Source organism: Melopsittacus undulatus, chromosome 2, assembly GCF_012275295.1.
Source record: "Melopsittacus undulatus isolate bMelUnd1 chromosome 2, bMelUnd1.mat.Z, whole genome shotgun sequence".
In the NCBI taxonomy this organism is placed as follows: domain Eukaryota; kingdom Metazoa; phylum Chordata; class Aves; order Psittaciformes; family Psittaculidae; genus Melopsittacus; species Melopsittacus undulatus.
This window is the reverse complement of record NC_047528.1, coordinates 91,777,246-91,797,376: the sequence shown is the minus strand read 5'-3', so window position 1 is coordinate 91,797,376 and position 20,131 is coordinate 91,777,246. Positions and strand designations below refer to the sequence as shown.

At 40.1% G+C, this 20,131-nt stretch overlaps 2 protein-coding genes across 4 annotated transcripts in view; one reads left to right on the top strand and one right to left on the bottom strand.

Moving 5' to 3' along the window:
• Positions 1 to 9,500: 9,500 nt before the first annotated feature.
• Positions 9,501 to 13,899, bottom strand: PIGP (phosphatidylinositol glycan anchor biosynthesis class P). Of its 2 annotated transcripts, none has more exons than XM_031051423.1 (5): positions 13,814 to 13,899; positions 13,474 to 13,574; positions 11,878 to 11,950; positions 10,673 to 10,791; positions 9,501 to 10,151 (listed from the first exon to the last, which is right to left on the bottom strand). In XM_031051423.1, the coding sequence occupies exons 2-5, from the start codon at positions 13,553 to 13,555 to the stop codon at positions 10,021 to 10,023; spliced, it is 405 nt and encodes a 134-aa protein (XP_030907283.1). In that variant the 5' UTR covers positions 13,556 to 13,574; positions 13,814 to 13,899; the 3' UTR covers positions 9,501 to 10,020. The 2 variants fall into 2 exon arrangements, with proteins under 2 accessions (XP_030907283.1, XP_005151735.1); XM_005151678.2 differs by having other exon boundaries at positions 13,770 to 13,849.
• A 140-nt stretch (positions 13,900 to 14,039) lies between these two features.
• Positions 14,040 to 20,131, top strand: part of TTC3 (tetratricopeptide repeat domain 3) — a 68,479-nt gene continuing 62,387 nt past the window's right edge. The window contains exons 1-4 of one of the 2 annotated variants that reach the window (XM_034060053.1): positions 14,040 to 14,089; positions 14,899 to 14,984; positions 16,476 to 16,521; positions 19,151 to 19,283. In XM_034060053.1, coding sequence (XP_033915944.1) covers positions 14,910 to 14,984; positions 16,476 to 16,521; positions 19,151 to 19,283 — 254 coding nt within the window. In that variant the 5' untranslated portion in view covers positions 14,040 to 14,089; positions 14,899 to 14,909. Of the gene's footprint in view, positions 14,090 to 14,898; positions 14,985 to 16,475; positions 16,522 to 19,147; positions 19,284 to 20,131 lie in introns of both variants that reach the window. The other variant, XM_031051322.2, reaches the window with a different exon arrangement.

The window sequence follows — 20,131 nt, the reverse complement described above, 5'->3', positions numbered from 1 at the left end:
TTGGAAACATATGGACAAACATCTGACCAAACAAAGAAATACATCAAAGCTCAAACTATTTATAACTATCCTACCAATAAGAATGAGTCAATGCAACTGGAAACTAAGAGGAAATCCTTTCATGTTTTCAGAGACTTTTAAACAAAACTCTTAAGCTAAACAGATGATTGTAAGGTTTGAATCAAATCGGTTTAAGTAGCATGGATTAAGAACATTAAGAGCACTGAACTTAATTACTCAGTATTTTTTACTTTGCAGTTCTGATAAAATGAAAATAGAACTGATTATGGGGCAAAATAATATAATGTACAGAGCCAAAATAACCCAAAAGCTTTGAAACATAATGTTTGAATCTAAGGAAGAAACTATTTAAAATACAAAGACTATTGCTTATTAGCTCTGGGGGAATGTTTATTCGGACATGAGGTTCCTCCCTGTCATCAGAGATGTACTTTAGTGTCAGAAAATAGTCATTATTAAAAACTATGAACAATATGTTAAACCACTATATGCTACCTTTTTGTCTTCACCAAAATATACAGATCTTATTTCTGTAGCTTAGTGTGCTTGAATCTATGATTTTAATGTAAGTGACTTACTGCTCATTCACATCTGGTGAGGCTTAAATATGTATCCTACTACCTTGATACTTCTTTTAATGTTCAGGAAGACTTAAGTTACTGATTTTCATAATCATCTACAATAAATGTAGACACATTTATTCTGATACTGTTATTTCACTAGCAAAACCTGCTTTTTCAGCACAGTTTGTTTCATTCAGAGAATTGGTATAACCTGGTCCACTTAATCTTTTGTTTTCATAAACTGTATACGCTCAGAGATTTTGCCAGTACTTGTCTTGCTGTGCCAGCATTTTTTTTTTTTTTATTTAGCTCAAGGATTAGCTATTTAGCCCTGCTATGTTTCAATAATTATTATGCTTCGGGTATCTTATCTCAAAGAAAACTCTCTCCACAGTTTCTCCAGAGACAAGGCAAAGGCAGAGTCCAAGATTCTTGATCTTTTCTACACTACTGTTGGTAGCTCAGATAGCTGTCAGAGCCACTTACCCTGTGTGTCAGGTCTTCTTAGTAAAATGAACTACCAAACAACATGATAGTGTTTTAAATTCTTAGCACAGCAAATTCAGATTCCAAATGAATTAATATATTAGAACAGAGGGGTTTTTTTTACAATTTTTATTTACATACTAAAATGTAGACATATTAATTAAATTTACACAAGACAGCATCCTATAACATACAAAATAACACAAACCAGTTGAAATTGTAAACCCTGGTGTGACATGCAAAAATTCAGCTTTCACGTTTCACCCACTCACCATCTTCACGTCCCAACATATGGAATTAAAATACAGACATTTTAAAGGTCTTTCACTTCCCTCATATGGTACACTAAAATTACGTATGTTCCAGCTCCATCATTATTCAATCTGTAGCACAATCAAACAGAAAAGCATCAAAGACACTTAACAGGCTGGTGATGACATTCTATACAGCAGTCAAATTACGTAAAGTCCCAACTTCCTCCTTGCAAGAAGCTCTCATCTCCGTCAGCGTTCAGATGAGTTCACTCCCAACATATGGTGTTCCATGCTCACCTTAGAGTTCTGAACAGAGCTTCTTCTTGCCTCTTAAGATACCTGTGCAGCTGCGCTGCCATATTAACCTGTGCTACGTCACAAACTAACCTGGTTACTGCTGAATTTCTCAGGCCTGCGTTGAGGATTACTGGAACCTGGAGGGGTATGTTGAAGGAACCAACTCCATCCCCTGTGGAAATGGCAGTTACCGCACAATACCCACACAGCACAGTGCTCCCCAACACACAACAGTGAAGAGCCATTTGCCTTATACAGATATTGTCACCATTTAGGAATGCACTACATAAAAGGCACACTCTAGGTTCTTCCTTGCTAGTCCTTACCTTTCTTTTGAGACCATGCTGCCTCTGACTTCCTCCTTTATAGCTTCAGTGCCTGCCCTGCACATGGCAGGTAGTGGGCTGTGGTCCCATCTTTAGAAAACACCAGTTTTCTAACTTTTTCTGGCCAGTGCATGCTTGCGGACATAGATTCATGGCAAGAGCAGGTGTTACTACAGTCTCAGGATAGCAATGATGAACTAACAGCTGCAGGAACACGACATAAATGGGGGCCAGCTTCAGCTACAACTGAGACTGATCTTCCTGCATTTAGGAGAGATGTTTTGATCTGGAGGGGTAAGTATCAACAGGTGGAACTATGTGCTGATGTTGAGGACTGGTTATTGACACCAGACAGCTGGCGGTCAACCAGTCTGCACTGGCAAGTGGCTCACTGAGATGTGTGAAAAAGCCTCTTGAACTTGCTGGCAGCAGCATGCCAGAACACTGACAGGTCCTAAATCAGTTTTTAATTGATGAAGTCTTCTGAATATTTTGAGAAATAGAAAGCACTGCCTTCAGTGTAATAACTATTTTCTAGGAGTGTTGGTCAGTTGGAGCAGCTTCCAGTGGGGTAACTACTAAAACAAACAATGCAAAAACACAAGATACAGTGTAGACAGTGGCCGTACATACTAACAGAACCACATCAATACTCGATGAGGCATCTTATTCCAAGTTTCTTGGTAGCATGTTCAGGCAGAATCTGAATGTTTTTAACTTGTTTGGAATTTTCAGATACAGCAAATCCCAGACAAGAGGCCACTGAGAAAGTGCACATCAGCTACCCAAAATGAGAGCAGTAGGTCTGCTGTATCTTGGAAAATTATATTCATCTGACATGAATGGAATAAAGGGGGGGGGGGGGGGAAAGGATGATCAAGTACATAGATTACACAAACAGATCAGAACTTTTCAGCCTGAAGTATAGTAAGTATATCAAGGCCAGGCTGGCACCACAGGGCTTTGAGCAGCCTGGTCTAGTGGAAAGTGTCCCTGGGGCTGGAACTAGATGATATTTAAGGTCCCTTCCAGCCCATGGAAACTACAAACCATTCTTTGATTGTGTTTCTATAATAAACATAGTCTATACTATCTTGAGTGGCTTGGAGAGAATGACTGAATACGAAATTTAAGCAGTAAGAAGCAAGTTCAAAAGGAAGTAATACTTAACCCAATTTGTGATTACGCTGTGATGTTGTTGAAACTAAGAGTTTACCTACTTATAAAAAGTAAATTAAAGATTTTAATGAAAAAAATATAAAACATATCACATCTGGTTCAGAAGTTTCATATTGTTGCAGGCTGGGGAAGCATTCTGGGGAAACATTACTAGCTTCTTTCTCTAATCTTTGCTCTTACTATTTGCCATGGGTTGAGCAGTAGCAGTCATTTTTTCTCCTTCTTGTGGCTGGTGCAGTGCTGTGTTTTGACTTCTGGGCTGGGAACAGTTGCTTGATAGCGAGCATGTTTTGAGGGTGTTTTTGTTCAGGGCCTTTTCTGAGCACGTGCTCTGCTGGGGAGGAAGGGAGACCGGGAGGAAGGAGAGACAGGACACCTGACCCAGGCTGGCCAATGAGGTATTCCATACCATAGCACGTGATGCCCAGGATGCAACTGGGAGAGGGAGCTGGAAGGGTAGAGCTCTGGAAGAAAATGGAGGAGGGAGCACGCGGTGCTCAGCCGGGCAGGGTGGAGTGAGTTATGGGTCGGTGGCTGGTGGGGTGTTGTATTCTTTTCGCTTGTTATTGGCTTTATCATTATTATTTGTAGTGGTAATGGCAGTAGTGATTTGTGTTGTGCCTTAGCTATTAAACTGTTCTTATCTCAATCCGTGGGGGCTACATTCTTTGGATTCTCCTTCCTAACTCTCCAGGAGTTGGGGGACTTGGTTTAAACCACGACACTATTACAGCAGGCATCATTAGCCAGTGTTGGAGGCAGGATATTTGCTATATTTATCTTTGGTCACTCATGAAACAGCCATTTTAATATTCACAAATGAGCTACATCCCCAATGCATCAGATGTAGATTTAATGACATAAGAAAGTGCTGTTAAAAATCCACTCCTCTGGAACAGAAAAAAATATCTTAATAAAAGTGTGTTCTTTAAAGCAGTAGAACAGACACTGATATTAGAAAAATACTGTTGGATAGTGAATGACAATATTGCCAAAGGCTGTTAGAAATACTCAAACAAATCACCTTGCACATCTGCTGAAGTCTGACAACATTGCATTGGTCTAAACTGATTCTGTTTCTCAGTCTCTGCTACACATTCCATTTGGTTTCCCCTGTATTGTGAAATTCCATTTCAAATTAAGGTAACAATACCGTACCATTTACCTGACTGGCAATATTTAACTGCAATCATCAGACAAAGCCAAACCTGTATTAGCCTTTTTTTTTTCATCAAATAATTGTCTTTTCATGTTACAACATTAAAGTACCCTTATTTGCACACTAAATAAAATATGCATTGTGATTCCTTACAGGTTGTTAAAAATAAGAGAAGACTAAAAGCGAACTAATAGAAATATAGCATTTCTATTATTTGGCTGGAGTTAACTTTCAGCTCTGGTTTGTTACTTCATCTGCAGTTTGACCTTGGTAAGATGTCAGTAACCTCAAAATGATACAACATTTACAGGAAAAAGATGACAAAGCATCCCCAAATAGTGAGTTCATCATGAGCTTACTGCTTCAAAGACAAGACTAGAAATACATCATTTTACATATTAATTTGTTGGCTCAAGATCTCTGTTTCACATAACTTCCCTTAGTAGCTCAATGCTTCCAGCAAATGCTACCTTTTGATTATCTTTGTCTAAAATTACAAGAGCAAAAGATAAGTTCATGTTCCACTTGTACATGACTGCTGGGGAGTTATCCAGATAACGCCTACACTTTTATACTTCTATTGCATGTATTCATGTGAAAAATCAAAATTAAAGTATGTTCATAAAACAGTCTTGAATTCTGCTTCTAAGATATTCCAAGACAAGATCTTGGAGGATACATAGATCCAAGGGAATAATATCCTTGCATGACATTAAAATTCTTTGAGTATTTTTTATAAAATAATGCTAAATTATTACTAGTAATGCAGGAATAATTTGCAATAAGGGAAAAACAACTATCACAATCACATTTTTTTTCGTAAGCTACATTTATACTGAGAGAATGACAACAGCAGTAGGACCAAGTTGTCACAACTAAGGAAAAAGCAATCTTCCAAATAGCAGCTTTATAAGCTCAGGAAACAAAATTCACCCCCTTCTCTGAAACATATACTATTTAAAATTACATTAAACATAATTGTGATTTTCAGGCTGGGTTAAATTATCATCTGGTTTTAGCAAAAGGCTGAGATTTAAGTTGATACAGAAACTGCACAGCATGCCAACAAAATTTACTTTGGCAATTTCTCTGTAAGGGAACTGGCAGAACAAGACTAAATGCTTCCAAAACTTTCTCCTCGGAATACAGTTCCATTCATGAATAGAGGGAGGCATACAAAAAACCCCATTCATCTCACTTGTTTTAGAGCTGACTGGAGAGCTAATAGTAGAGCAGCAAGCAGGACTTTGAGTTAAACATTTTAGCCACTCAGACTCAAGTGCCGATGGAAAAGATGCATTATGGAACAAAATATATTTACACAAAATCATTTATTAACTGTCCTGCTTGTAAGTCCGAAATGCTTTACCATTTACACCCAAAACTGAAACTGAAGTCCATAGAAACTGCCTGGTAAGGAAAGCAAGTACTCAAAAAGCTTTTTTTCAAAAGAGCTTTAGTGGTAAGTTTCCGTAGGGGGGAGCTTTGGCATGAATGTGAATTAGGTATTAGAGAAACACTGTATTAAGGCAAAGATCTCATAACTTTTTATTACTCAAACTTATCAAACTGAATTGCTAGAGATACAGCCAAGATATCAATGTTACACTCTCATGGCACAATGCTGGAGCAGGGGAGAACACTAGACTACCACACTATTACCTCCATTGTCATATTGAATGAGAGTTGGGAAGTTCACTGTTTCGACAGTTACCACTTCTCCTCCTTAAGGTGTATTTTTAGCCTACCTTTTCCTGATTTAACTCACAGCATCTCAAGTTCCACTAAAAAGAATGTAAAAACCTGTTACTTTACCATCATTCCTTATGCACACTTTACTTGCTGTTGGAGGTAGAGTTGCATTTTTAATGTCTATAGACCACCTTGCATGGACGTGTACCAATGAACCAACAGAATACCAGAGAGATCTGCACTATGGAACTAAAATACACATTTTCCCTGTCCTACTCTTAGAAAAGCTTCAGGCACACTAACTGCTTCATAGGCAGTATGAGCCCGCCCAATTCAGGGCAATTTTTAACTTTACAGAAATGCTGCTTGCAGCAACAATATAACCATCTAATATTACAGCTTTCTGATTCATATGAGACGGTCTTTGATGGCACTTACTGGTATCTGAGCTTTGCCATAAAATATCTAGAGTAATTTACTTACCTTTTTGTTTATACCCCCCAATCACAATGATTATCTTAAAGATCATCAGATCATAGTAAGCTCTAAATATTCTTAAGACAGCCTGTACACTTCAGAATGCATCAGATAACAGCAAAAGTATACCTGCATATCTCAAAGACATCTCCATTTCACTACTGTTGAAACAAGTTCTTTCTCTTCCTGTAAGGGCATCACTTTCATGTCTAGAAACTGAAATAACATTTGAGATGCCATGCTGCTTTTTCTTTCCTTTTCTTCTTCCAGCCATCCAATCTGTAGGAACAGTAAACACAAACACACAGAGAATTGTGCTAACCTCTCACTCATGTGTGCCTGCATATTTTACTTCATGGGCTTTATACATTTGAACTGCACAAAAGATCATTTACCTCTTTTGCTGTAGCTCACTGTTGATGTCAAAGTGGCAGCTTCTTCTACCAGTGCTTACAATAAAATGAAATTAGGTGGCTACACAAAGAATTCTACTACTTCATATGCATACAGCATACATTTGCACTGAAGCGTCCATGCTTATGGCATTCAACACATTACAATAAGAAAGATCAGAATCAATTTCAAGATAGCTTCCCTTTTTAAATCAGTTGCATGACTCTCTTCTCTTTCAGTACTTCTCAACTTCAACATCATAAACACAGTCTGTGTTGCTACTACTCTTCTCCTTACAGCTAAGGTGGAAAGCAGAGAGACATACTCTACCACCTTTACACAAATTCAGCAACAACAACTCTATTATTACCTTTGGCATAAAACCTTTTCATTCTGAACGGAACTCTTTTTTTTTTTTGTGACATGTCTACATAGACATTAATTCAAACACCATCTGGGGGGAACCTGCTTTACAAGATTACATTTATAGCAAAATGTGTAAAATACCATCAGTCTCCAATATATAAAACTGCAAAAGAATCCTAGAAGGTGCATTAAAATGCAAGGGGTGGTTTCACCATTTATTTCAGCAGGGACAATGCAGTTGGTGTAACTCTGTTACTAGAGGCTGTGCTATAACACACCACCAGTAAGTCAAAAGGGTGAAAATGGGGGCAAATTTGGGGTTTTGCCCTTATTTGTTTAGTTTTTCTTCAGTCTCTGAGAAGAATGGATACCTGATATCCCATCTGTGAATAGGTATGTTTTGTAAAGAAAGGCACTACTAGGAACACAGTTCAATCATTTCAGGGTTTTTTTTTTTCTGAATAATATTTAAGGCAAAATCTATATAAACCCCACTAAATAACTACAGCTGTAAGTGTGCTGTGCATTTACAAAAGGATGAATCTCTCCTTTTTGCTAGCAGAGTTGCCTATCTTTTCCTTAATCACAGTCACGGGCAAGACAGTGGAATGATAGATCCCAGATACCTGCAATTCCCTACAATGTATTTATTCACCCAATGACAGTGTTTTAGACAACTGGCTATATTTCGATCACAAAGGCAATTTCTGAAGTGTCAAACATTACTCCTAAGTTGAAGAAAAGGTCACTACAATGCCTTTGAAGAACCACTACCCAGTAGTGACAGAAAAGCAAAGATTGAGTTTCATGCCTCCAAGTTTACTTAAACAAATGGCCCCAGTTTGCCTACTCACTTAGGTGCCTCTGTTAGTTTTCCCATAATTGTGCGGTTTGCAGTTAAATGAAATGGCTGATTCATCACTGATACAATCTTTGTTGAAGGTTTACAGTCCTTTAATTTGTGTGCTTTCAGGGCTTGAGGGCATTTTCCAGTAGCTTTTCTTTATCCTGAAGGGATTTGGGTATCCTTAACAGGGGACTAAATTAATCCCTACATCAAATGATACCAGAAACGTGGCCTTCACTTGCTGTCAGTTTAGAATTAAAAACGAAATTGCTTTCTCAGAAAGCAAAAGGAATGTAGAACACAAGTAGAAATTACACAAAAAAAAATTACAGTCAATAGTTCAATGTCTACAACATTGCATTATTCACAAGAGTAAATACACCTTCATGTCTGTTGATCACAAAATCTTGAATCCACCCCATATATAAGCGTTTGAGCACATAAAATTAATAGAAGGGCAAAAGCATGGCAGGAGGGGGAAACAACAGCAACTGGGGGCAAACTGAAAAACAAAAGTTCACAATCATGCCTATAACCATCAAACGTACCAATCTACAGTCATCAGGCTTATGTACAAACACTCTTGTGAAATGTCTCTAAACAACAATATACCTAAAATTTACAATTTCAGAGTGAAATGTTGAAATGTATTTTTACCTTTATTAAGAAGGGATTTTTCTCCTACCCATAACATGTAGCAGGTTTGTTTTTTTTTCTTCAAACACAGGTGGAAAAAAATAGCAAACTACTAAAGAGGATGAAAAAACAACAGATTTTATATTTATATTAGATTGACTGTTACCAGGTCTTAAGACTTCCCACAGCAACTGATGGTTGTTTTGACCATTTTCTAAAGGAACTGGTTAAGATTCTTCACACAAATTTTCAAAACTTTCTTACTTTTTAATGAAATAGTGATGTTTTTAACTAAATTCTCCGCTGGTCAGAAATAGGCTTATAGACCTAACAAACAATAATGAAGCTCTATCCACTGGCTTTTATAACCAAGCTGAATAACCTTGACTGCTGAAGATAACTGGGTATGTGACTCTTGGAAGAAAGGCAATAAAAACTGTTTCTCTGCACAGTAACGCACACCTGAAAGAAAATCCACTGTCTGAGAAACATCTGAATCGCTGCTATAGCAAGTTACCGCACCTTCTGCTATAATAACATGGACCTGCCGGTTTATGTGTTTCCAGAATCTAGTTTCAGTATTCTTAAGAATGGTTAAAAAAAGTAATTTCAAGATTTGTTTCAGAAAATCTTCACAACCTACCTTCCTTATTTCTGGCAATCTTTGCATTTCAAGAAGCCCACTGATTATGGGCAAGAGGGAGGAAATCAACATATTTTGCTGAGTAAAGAATTGTGTAAAGAAAAGTGGACCACTATACACCTTTGCCCAGAACAAATATGATGGAATCACAGGAAAACTACTACCTTTAACAAGTAAAAGTTAGCTACATTTTATTAATATTTACAGATAAGAACTGGGTATTTACAATGTAAACACTTCAAATTAACATAACTTCCATTTGACCAGTGGAACACATTTTCCCTCCCTGAATTCAAAGAGAAACAGAATTAAGCTATGTCTGAAAGCTATTTCTTTCATTCTTGGAGGGAAATTACAAGCAGAAATCTGCACGCAATAGAACAACATTTTAAACTCACAAGAATGGTTAGATAAATTAATGTGGCATAATTCTCATACCAGTGCATGTTATTAAGGTGCATGTATAATAAAATCAAGCCATCTCAAGGAAATACGTTAACATAAACTTAGTTAGATTCAGGGAAAAAAACCCCGAAAACCCAAACAAAACCCCAAAAACCCAAAAAACCCCCAACTTTTTTCTGCAAGTAGAAAGAGACTGGGTTACTTTTAGCTTGGAGAGGTTTTGATTTGTCTTATGTAACACTTGTACTAATCCTTTATTAAAACAGATCTTAATGACTATCTGCTATTGCAGATTCCTTTTTCAGAAAGGAAAAACATTCTGTTTACTTCACTGATGGGAATATCCCTCAGTGCTGGAATTGCTTCTTCCTGGAATTTCTTCCACTGTTGCTTTTTTGCATAGTTATCTGCAGGAAAGAATAAGAACATTTAATTTCTTATAGATATTTTTTTTCTTTCAAGGAATATTATATAATGCAATATTGCATAAATTTAGCTGCTATAAGTAATGCTGAAAAGCCCATCTTGCTGAGGTATAATAAGATGGCCATCAGGGAGGTTGGACTAGATGATCTTTTGAGGTCCCTTCCAACCCTCGGGATTCTGTGATTCTGAAATGCAAGGTGCAAACCTTGCAGATCTTTATATGCCTAACCCCTGCTCCTCCAAAGTGGTCTGTTTTACGAACAAAGTACTCTCTGCTACTTGGAAACCACTGCCATATAATGGCATAGAGGGAAGAGTCAGGCTCATGGTTATCTTTTCATTCTAGTCCTTCAGTACTTCCAAGAACTCCTTTTCTAGATCAAAGTATTTAAAGGCTTAAAATTTGCTTTATATTATATACAGCTACATGTATACATTTACAGAAGTTACCAGTTGAGTACCAAAAATAAAAAACCCAAAACAGAAAAACAAATAAAATTACCTGTAATGGTATGTGTGGAGTTAAGTGGAGCTGTACTCATCATGTTAATACCAAAAAGTAATATATAACCAATTCCTATAGCAACCAGTAGATACACTGGCAAAGCAACTGCCCAGTATCTGAGGAAGAAGATTTTAAAATTCACATATCATAATAACAAACACCTAACGATACAACAGTTTTAATAGAGCAGTTGTTATTGTATCTTGCACAAACTCAGCCAAGAGGAGAAGAAACACCACCTCTGAATAGGGGCTGTGGCCTCTCCCATTATTACTGACTGCAGAGTCACCATAGCTAGTCTGGTATAGATCCTCAAATAGATTTCTTACCTATGTGTTGGAGATTTTTTTATTTATGTTTTGAAGATACACTCTGTGGTTAAAAAGAATACTATTTTTGTACAACCTATAGGCCTAAGGAAAAGGGATGACAGAAATCATCCTGGGAATAACATTCCTCCAGAAAGTCTCTTAGGGAGTACATTGAAAAACTGGAAAGATATGTCTTATACAAAGGGAAAAGACAGGAAAAAGATAATACAGTATTGTTGTTTTATATAGAGAAAGGGAAGTATTCAGCCACTGGCTGCTTTTTGGCCAAAGTATGGGGCTGAGGAAATACAAGTTTATCAGTCTTTAAATCTTTAAATAAATGTCAAGGGGTAACAGATTCAAAGTTAAACAGGGGAAGTTTAGATTAGATATAAGAAAGAAGTTTTTTACCATGAGGGTGGTGAGGCATTGGAACAGGTTACCTAAAGAAGTGATAAATGCTCCATTCCTGGCAGTGCTCAAGGCCAGGCTGGATGGAGTCTTGGGTGACACAGTTTAGTATGTGGTGTTCCTGCTCACGGCAGTAGGGATGGAATTAGATGATCTCAAGGTCCTTTCCAACCCTAACTATTCTATGATTCTATAAAGTTTACTGTCTTCTCACTGGCAAAGTTCCTCAGAACAAATTTATCATAAAACATTCAAATACTATTGCTTTTCTCAGCATAGATACTTATTTACATAAATAAAATGCTTCAAAAAGATTAGAGTACTTCATCATCAAAACCTGGATTAAATACAGGGCCACTATACAAAAAAAAAACAAACACCAAACAACAAAAAAAACCCAACTTTTGTTATTTGAGGATATTTAAGGGTGTCCAACATTTACACATATTCAGGCTAAAAAGTTCAACTGGCTGAACTTACTTTTGAGGCCAGTATGTTAGTCCCAATGAGAACAGCCAAGTCTCAGGAACATAAGCCCAGATGAGGTACAACACTGCATGAAAGAATTAAGAGGTTACAACAGTACAACTGATAGTGGTTTACACTTCCTGCGCTAGTTTTAGAGCAGTATTTTGCTTTTACACTAAACCAAAGTAGCTCAACTAAAACGTTGTAGAATATGTGTCTCAGGGACAAAACTTGCCCAACACAGGCACAATGTTTTGTTGGTAGTTATAAGGTATCATTTTTATATTTTTATATTTGCTTTAACATTTACTTTCTGATTTCCTATATAGACAGACAAGAATTTCTTGCAAGTTGAACCGTAAAACAAAGAAAGCCCTCAGTAGAAGGATGTCAGATGACTCTGGATGTGGAAAACACAGCAGAAAATGATCACATGGTGAATCATGCGGTTGAGAAAAGTTAGTAGAATTACAGTGCTTGGATAGAACTGGTCAGATGCTGTTACTGGAAATACTGACTGTTGGCAAGATAATCATTTTCATGTCAACAAAAACAATACCGACAAATTTTGTTTCCTAACAACAAATCCAGACAAAAGTTTAACAAAACTTGAAGGGAACAGGTTAGTAGCCAAACAGTGACACAAGCTGCAGAACTGCAGTGGCTTCCTGTAACAGAAATAAAATACTTTCATTTCTTCTTACTTTGTAAGGGTGAGACATACAGTAGGATCCTGGTTTATTTTTTGACTACAGTGTAGTTGCAGCACCTTTTCTTGTGTTGAAAAAGTGTCCTCACCCTTTCAAGCCTTGGTCCTGTGGGGGCATGCAGGGTATTTGCCCCAGTATTTAAAGGCTTGCTACAAAGAGGATGGAGACTCCCTTTTTACAAGGAGTCACAAGGAAAAGATGAGGGGTAATAGGCACACATTATTCCCAGGAAGATTCCAACTGGACACAGGAAAATTTTTCATAATAAGAATCCCCAGCCATTGGAATAATCTCCCCAGGGAAGTGGTGGGTTCTCCAACACTGAACACTTTTAAGATCCAGCCAGGCAGGGTGCTGGGACATCTAGTCTAGGTCACGCTTTGCCAAGAAAGGTTGGACCAGATGATTCTTGAAGTCTTCCAACCTGGCACTCTGTGATATGCCAAAGCACCTGTCACACCAACAAAGAAATATTGTTGTAACCCTAATCATTCTCCATTGCTCTTGGCCAGAATGACTTGGTTTTTTTCGATTTCAATATTTGGGTGGGGAAGGTTACACCACTAGCATCAACAGTGGTTACTGAATAACGATCATGGATGCATTCAAGTAAAATAAGCTAACAAAAGAATGTAGAAAATTTGTAAATAATTTGACTCTGTAATACCACTAAAGGTCCCTTAATAAGGTTCAAAACAAAGCACGAGGAAATTGCAAAAGACAATGACACATCTTTGTAACAGCAGACAAGCCTACTCATCTCAGTTCACTACACACCCTTGCAACAGGCAGTGTCATACAAGTTTGATCCTTTCCAGGCGGTCTTATCGGGAACTACATTGGCCTCGCAAACAAAGCAACACTTCCTGGGGAAGTACTCAGCACGCTTTATACTTACTGAAGCCAAACCACGATCCTAAAAAAAGAGCAAATCCATATATTGCCCTTTCCGGCAGTGGGGCTGGAGAGTTTTCAACCATGTCCGTCTCTTCCCCCTAACTACGGAGGGAGAATGGAGGGTGTGGAGGGGGGAGGACGACACACGGAGAACACGGTCAGCCGCTATCAGAGGTTTCCTGGTCAATCACTCTGGGAACACCCTCCCGGTTGTTCGTGGGTGCGCGACCCCGTTCTCAGCCTCGCACGCGCCCGCGGTTTCACTCGCCCACACACAGGAACCCCGATGTTACCGACCTATAACCTCCTCGCCCCACAGCGGACCCACCACCTGCCCGCACCCCCGTTCCTCTGCCTCCTCCCTTTCGGGGTCACGGCCTCGGCTAGAAGGAAGAGCAGGAAGACAGCGGCAATCAGCCACCCCGCCAGGCCTCATCCCGCACATGCGCACACAAGCCCAGCCGGCTTTGGGCCCTCTCGCGGCAGCAGGAGCGGAACCAGTGACTTCCCTTGACGTCAGGCGGCAGCCAGCCAGCCAGTCGCTAGAGCCCGGCTGGGTGCGGTGGGAGCTGCTGCGGGCCTGAGGAGCTGTGGGATAGCGGCTGAGGCGGCAGCTGGTGAGTGGGGTGGCGGCCGGTGTTTCCCACCTCCCCGTGTCTCGCTGGGCTCCTGAGCCCCCTTTGTCCATGTGGGGCTAGGTCCGGGAGGGTGATGCCCATCTCTCCGCAGCTGCCGGCGGAGTGACGCCGGGCCCAGTTCGGTCAGCCTGAGGCGGGCACTGGTGCTGTCGGCGCTGGGAGCCGCAGCGGAGCTCCTCCGGATCGCTGAAGCTCTTTATTCCTAGGAGGACCGAGCACGGGCAGGGCTGTCCTTGCGGGAGACGCTGGGCTGCGACACGTCAGTGGCGAGCCTCGGCTTTTCCAGGGTGTAACAGTAGCGGGGAGCCCGGCAGGCTCGAGCTTCGCCTTTGGGCGCTACTGTGGAAGGGACGGGTGCTGCCGGGCGAGCCGCCGAGCAGCAGAGGGATGCGCGGCCTGGGCCGGGGTTGCCGCGCTGGGTCTATCAGGTGGGGCTGCCCGGGGCTCTAACTCCGTTCAGCTGGGACGTGGCTATAGTTCTGGGATGCTGCCCCCTACCCGGCTGGTAGAAACTGTCCGTCCCTCTGCCGCCTGCTTGCTGTGAGGGAGCGCGCTGGAGTATGTATTGTCGGGCGTCAGGGACTCGGAAAAATGTCAGTCGATTTAACTTGCTTTTGACTGATGCTTCAAGTTATTGCTTCATGCATTAACCTATGCTGTGTGAAAATAAGAACTCATCTTCCGTGAAACTCTTACAAAGTGTAATTTAATGTGATCTTTCAAGTCTTTCAAAGCATGTGTTAGTTGCTTCTTCCCTTCATGCCTTTCTCATCATCCTTTTCTTTCAGGATCATGTACAATGGGTGAACCTGTATTCAAGTCTGAGTCTGCAGGCCTGGCTTTTTATGCTGATCGTAAATCTTGCTGTGAATTGGTAAGTAGGATCGGAACTAGATGAAAAGCTTGCAAGGTGTTCCAGTGGAGTTTATGCCTATATCTGATCTGCAGAGTAATTGCTAGTGTTGATTAATTCAAACTGATGCAAAAGTACCTTATACCACTGTTATTCACTTTCAAAAGTACTAAATTGGTGTATAGCATAGGGACTGTGTATCCTCGTATTGAGTAAGTTTTACTTAATGCATATACAGCTATGTGAAATGAGATGGTGATGTATAGGTCCTATTAGGAGAATATGACCAACTGTTTGGCTGTGTATCTAAGCCATATTTAGGATACTATATCTCCAAGTGACAGATTCACTTCCTACAACTGCAGAGCAATCACAGCTTAGTTCATGTATGTTCGTCTGCAGATTAACAGCAGTGTTCACCCATTCTGTGTTCTTGTAATTTCTTACAATTTTTTTTCTAGCCCTTAGTGCCAAATAAAGCCTCTACTCATTTAGTTGTTTCTTTTATTGAATAAACTGTAGTACTCTTCTGTTTTAATATGTGCAAGATTGTTTTTCTTTACTGTTATTTTCCCTGACTTGCTAAGCTTAAGGAGCCTTAGAAATGTTATAAGTTATTTATCCAAGTGTTGCTGCTGCAAAATGCAGGCTGGCTGGCCTACTGTTATTCTTCTGGAGCACAAATTAAAAGTAGAGGTAAATTGAATTTACCAGTCCAGTATTGAATGTCATTAGAAATTGTTTAGATCAATAAAGATTATTTTTTTTCCTGTGTGTTCTGTTGACAGAATGAAGTACTTTAACAGCTGTGTTAACATAAGATACTAGACATTTTATCTCTTAAGGTGATGTGTGTGCTGTGCTATGAAAAGAAAGCCCTTGATTCTGTGTGGGTGCTAAATCTTTTTTTTTCAACTTTGCTTTGATGGGAATACCACCTTGAGCTTGACATACAGAGGGTGTGTGTTGGGGTGTGTGTGTGTGATTTGTTTTGGTTTTAAATACTGTAGTAGTATCTGCTCTGTGGACTCAAGGAGATGTTCATTCATCTTTCAAATTTAACTGATTTTAATTTTTTTTTCCTCTTTGTCATCGGGTGTCATGGTCTGTTAACTATGTTGATCTTATAGCAACTTATTTCTGAGAGTAACCTTTGATTTGCATGTAACACTCTGATAGTTCAGAAATGATGCTTTGGGTGAAATCACATGATTGCTTGTCACCACCTTAGGTCAAGTTAGTAACTCATCTTTGCACATAGTAAGTCAACTTTGCACATAGCATGCTGGTATGTCCAGAAACTCTGCCACTGAAAGAATAATAGTCTGCCAAAGTGCACCTTTTATACTGGTCTAAGTATGTTCAATAATTACCTTTTATTGAGAAAAAAAGTCAGTGACAAGATGTAAAAATCACTTTCATCCCTCTCTTCCCTGGATGTAAACAATTTATATTGGTTTAATATTTAAAAACAGTTTATCAGTCAATGTTAAAAAATATGTTTATCTTTAGGGTCATGCAGTGTTTGTACAGAGATCACCACAGAAGCCTAAAACAGGTACATAAACTAAACCAGTATTACATACTTTCTGATACACTTTTCATGCTGTGTTTAGATCTTTTGATATTTCACTTTTTTTCCTTATTTTGTCTGAAAAGTAGAAAATTATTATTACTGAGCAGAAGAATTAGTATGTTCTTTTATACTGGAAGAATTCTCATCTTTTTGTCTTAACGTAATGTGCAAAAGACTGCTGTACATTTGCGAGAACAGGTAAATCCTCAGTAATATGTGCATATATGCAGGCAATTAATGTTCCAGAATGGTGACTTAGGCTTGGGTTCATTACCTTTGTGTTAATTGTAGCTATATTGTAGCTGTATAGATCTAAAGATACATTCAAGTTGATCTTTGTAGGTAAAATTCTGCAGTTACAATATTTAAAAATAATTTTTAGTTGCAGAAAATCAAGTGGCTCAAGAGTATGTCAAGTTCTTCAAAACTGTAACAAGTTGGAAACTCATATGAACACAGCCAACTATGTAGAATGGATTTTTGCGTATATTCAGGATCTCAGATAATACTGCTTCTGCTCCGAGAATGATTGATACCATCTCAATAGTGTAAAAAGGATCTTTACCTTTTAAAGACAATCTCTGAGGGAAAAGAAATATATTTTTTGAAAGAGCCATGCATCATACATATAATGGCATCTGGAGAAAAAAAAGGGAATAATATTGCTAATTTTATTGTGCCATGTTGCTATGAGCCACACTACTGTGGACTTACTGTAGAAAATAATGGAAGGGGCTCATGTTTTACCTTGAACAGTAACAGCCATTAAACAGCTCACAGCCCTTCTAGGCTCCTCATTTAGCAGCATGCTGTATTAATTAATTAGAACTTAAGATCATCTAGTTCCAACCCCCTTGGCATGGGCAGGGGCACCTCACACAAAACCATTTCACCCAAGGCTCTCTCCAGCCTGGCCTTCAACACTGCCAGGGATGGAGCATTCACAACTTCTCTGAGCAACCCATTCTAGTACCTCACCACTGACAGTAAAGAACTTCACCCTTAGATCCAATCTAAAATTCCCCTGTTTAAGTTTTGACCCGTTACCCCTTGTCCTATCACTACAGTCCCTAATGAATAGTCCCTCCCCAGCATCATTACATGCCCACTTCAGATACTGGAAGGCTGCTATGAGGTCTCCACACAGCCTTCTCTTCTTCAGGCTGAACAGCCCCAACTTTCTCAGCCTGTCTTCATAAAGGAGGTGCTCCAGTCCCTGATCATCCTTGTGGCCCTCCTCTGGACTTGTTCCAACAGTTCCACGTCCTTTTTATGTTGAGGACACCAGAACTGCACACAATACTCCAAGTGAGGTCTCACGAGAGCAGAGCAGAGGGGCAGGATCACCTCCTTCGACCTGCTGGTCACGTTCCTTTTGATGCAGCCCAGGATACGGTTGGCTTTCTGGGCTGCAAACACACACTGAAGTTGGCTCATGTTCATTTTCTCATTGACCAACACCCCCAAGTCCTTCTCTGCAGGGCTGCTCTGAATCTCTTCTCTACCCAATCTGTAGCTGTGCCTGGGATTGCTCCAACTCAGGTGTAGGACCTTGCACTTCTCATGGTTAAACTTCGTAAAGTTGGCATCAACCCACCTCACAAGTGCATCCAGGTCCCTCTGGATGGCATTCCTTCCCTCCAGTGTATGAACCGAACCACACAGCTTGGTGTCATTGGGAAACTTGCTGAGGGTGCACTCAATCCCACTGTCCATGTCGCTGACAAAGATGTTGAACAAGATTGGTCCCAACACTGATCCCTGAGAGACACCACTCATTACTGGTCTCCAGCTGGACACTGAGCCATTGACCACAACTCTTTGTGTGCAGCCACCCAGACAGTTCTTTATCCACCAAGTGGTCCATCCATCAAATTGATGTCTCTCCAATTTAGAGACAAGGATGTCATGAGGGACAGTGTCAAACACTTTGCACAAGTCCAGGTAGATGACATCAACTGCTCTAACCCTGTCCATCAGTTCCGTAGCCCCATCATAGAAGGCCATCAAATTGGTCAGACAGGATTTCCCCTTAATGAAGCCATGCTGGCTGTCAGCAACCACCTTGTTGTTTTTCATGTGCCTTAGCATGCCTTCCAGGAGAATCTGCTCCAAGATTTTTCCAGGCACAGAGGTGAGACTGACTGGTCTGTAATTCCCCGGGTCATCCATTTTCCCCTTCTTGAAAATGGGGGTTATATTTCCCTTTTTCCAGTCATCAGGAACTTCACCTGACTGCCATGATTTTTCAAATATGATGGACAGTGGCTTAGCAGCTTCATACACCAGCTCCCTCAGGACCAAATTGATAACATATCCGTGCAGTTCAGAACACAGGCAATTTCTTGAGCAAGAAATGTAAAGCCTGCTAGCAGACCTGTATTCTTCCATACATACTGCTTCTATGCCTCCATATAAATTTCCTCTCCTTCAATTTATAAAACACTTCAAGTTGCCAGGTGTATTTAGAGTGTTTAAATTTTAGTTGTTTTGGTTACGTAGTACTTAAGAATACAGCATGGAATCTACTGTTGGTTTGAATGTTTATTTTGGCTTTGGTTACTTGTAATTTCTGAATTGGGTAGTCTAATTCCTAACTGTTTTCTAGAAGATGTTCACCCCTGTGAAGTGTGGTGCAGTCAGCCAGTTGATGTATTAATAGAATGCTGCAATGTTATTAAAATACTCATCTTTTGGCCTCTTCTCTTCAAAAGTGAAAGTAATTCTTTGGCATCAGATTTGAAGTAAGTAATCATATTCTCAAAGTGGTTTAATTAGCCTTTGTTTTGGGTTGGGTTGTTTTTCTGTTTGTTTGGGGTTGTCTGTGAAAGTTCGTTGTATACTTTCAGTAGCGGTTAAACTGACTACAGGACTTTTTACCAGTGACCTAAGTTAGTTATGGTCAGAATGCGTTTCCTTTTCCAGGCTGAACAGCCCAAACTGTATTAGCCTTTGTATGGGAGGTGCTCCAGCCCCCTTATAATCCTCGTGGCCCTTCTTTGGACTCGCTCCAACAGTTGGATGTCCTCATTATGTTGAGGACACCAGAACTGTACACAGTACTGCAAGTGAGATCTCACAAGAGCAGAGTAGAGGGTCAGGATCACTTCCTTCAACCTGCTGGTCATACTTCTTTTGATACAGCCCAGGATATGGTTGGCTTTCTGGGCTGTGAGTGCACACTGAAGCCGGCTCACGCTAAGTTTCTCATCAGCCAAAAACCCCAAGTCTTTCTTTGCAGGGCTGCTCTGGACTGCTTCTCTGCCCAACCTGTAGCTGTGCCTGGGATTGCCCCAGTGCAGGTGCAAGATCTTGCCTTTGGCTTGGTTGAACTTCATGAGGGTGGCATCAGCCCACCTCTCAAGCATGTCAAGGTCCCTCTTGATGGCATCCCTTCCCTCCAGTGTATCAACTGCAACCCATAACTTCGTGTTGTTGGCAGACTTGCTGAGGGTGCACTCAATCCTGCAGTCCATGTCGCCGATAAAGATGTTGAACAGGATTGGTCTCAACACTGACCCCTAATGGACACCACTTGTTACCGATCACCAGTGGTGAGCCTCCACCATGCAGATGAGCCATTGACCACCAC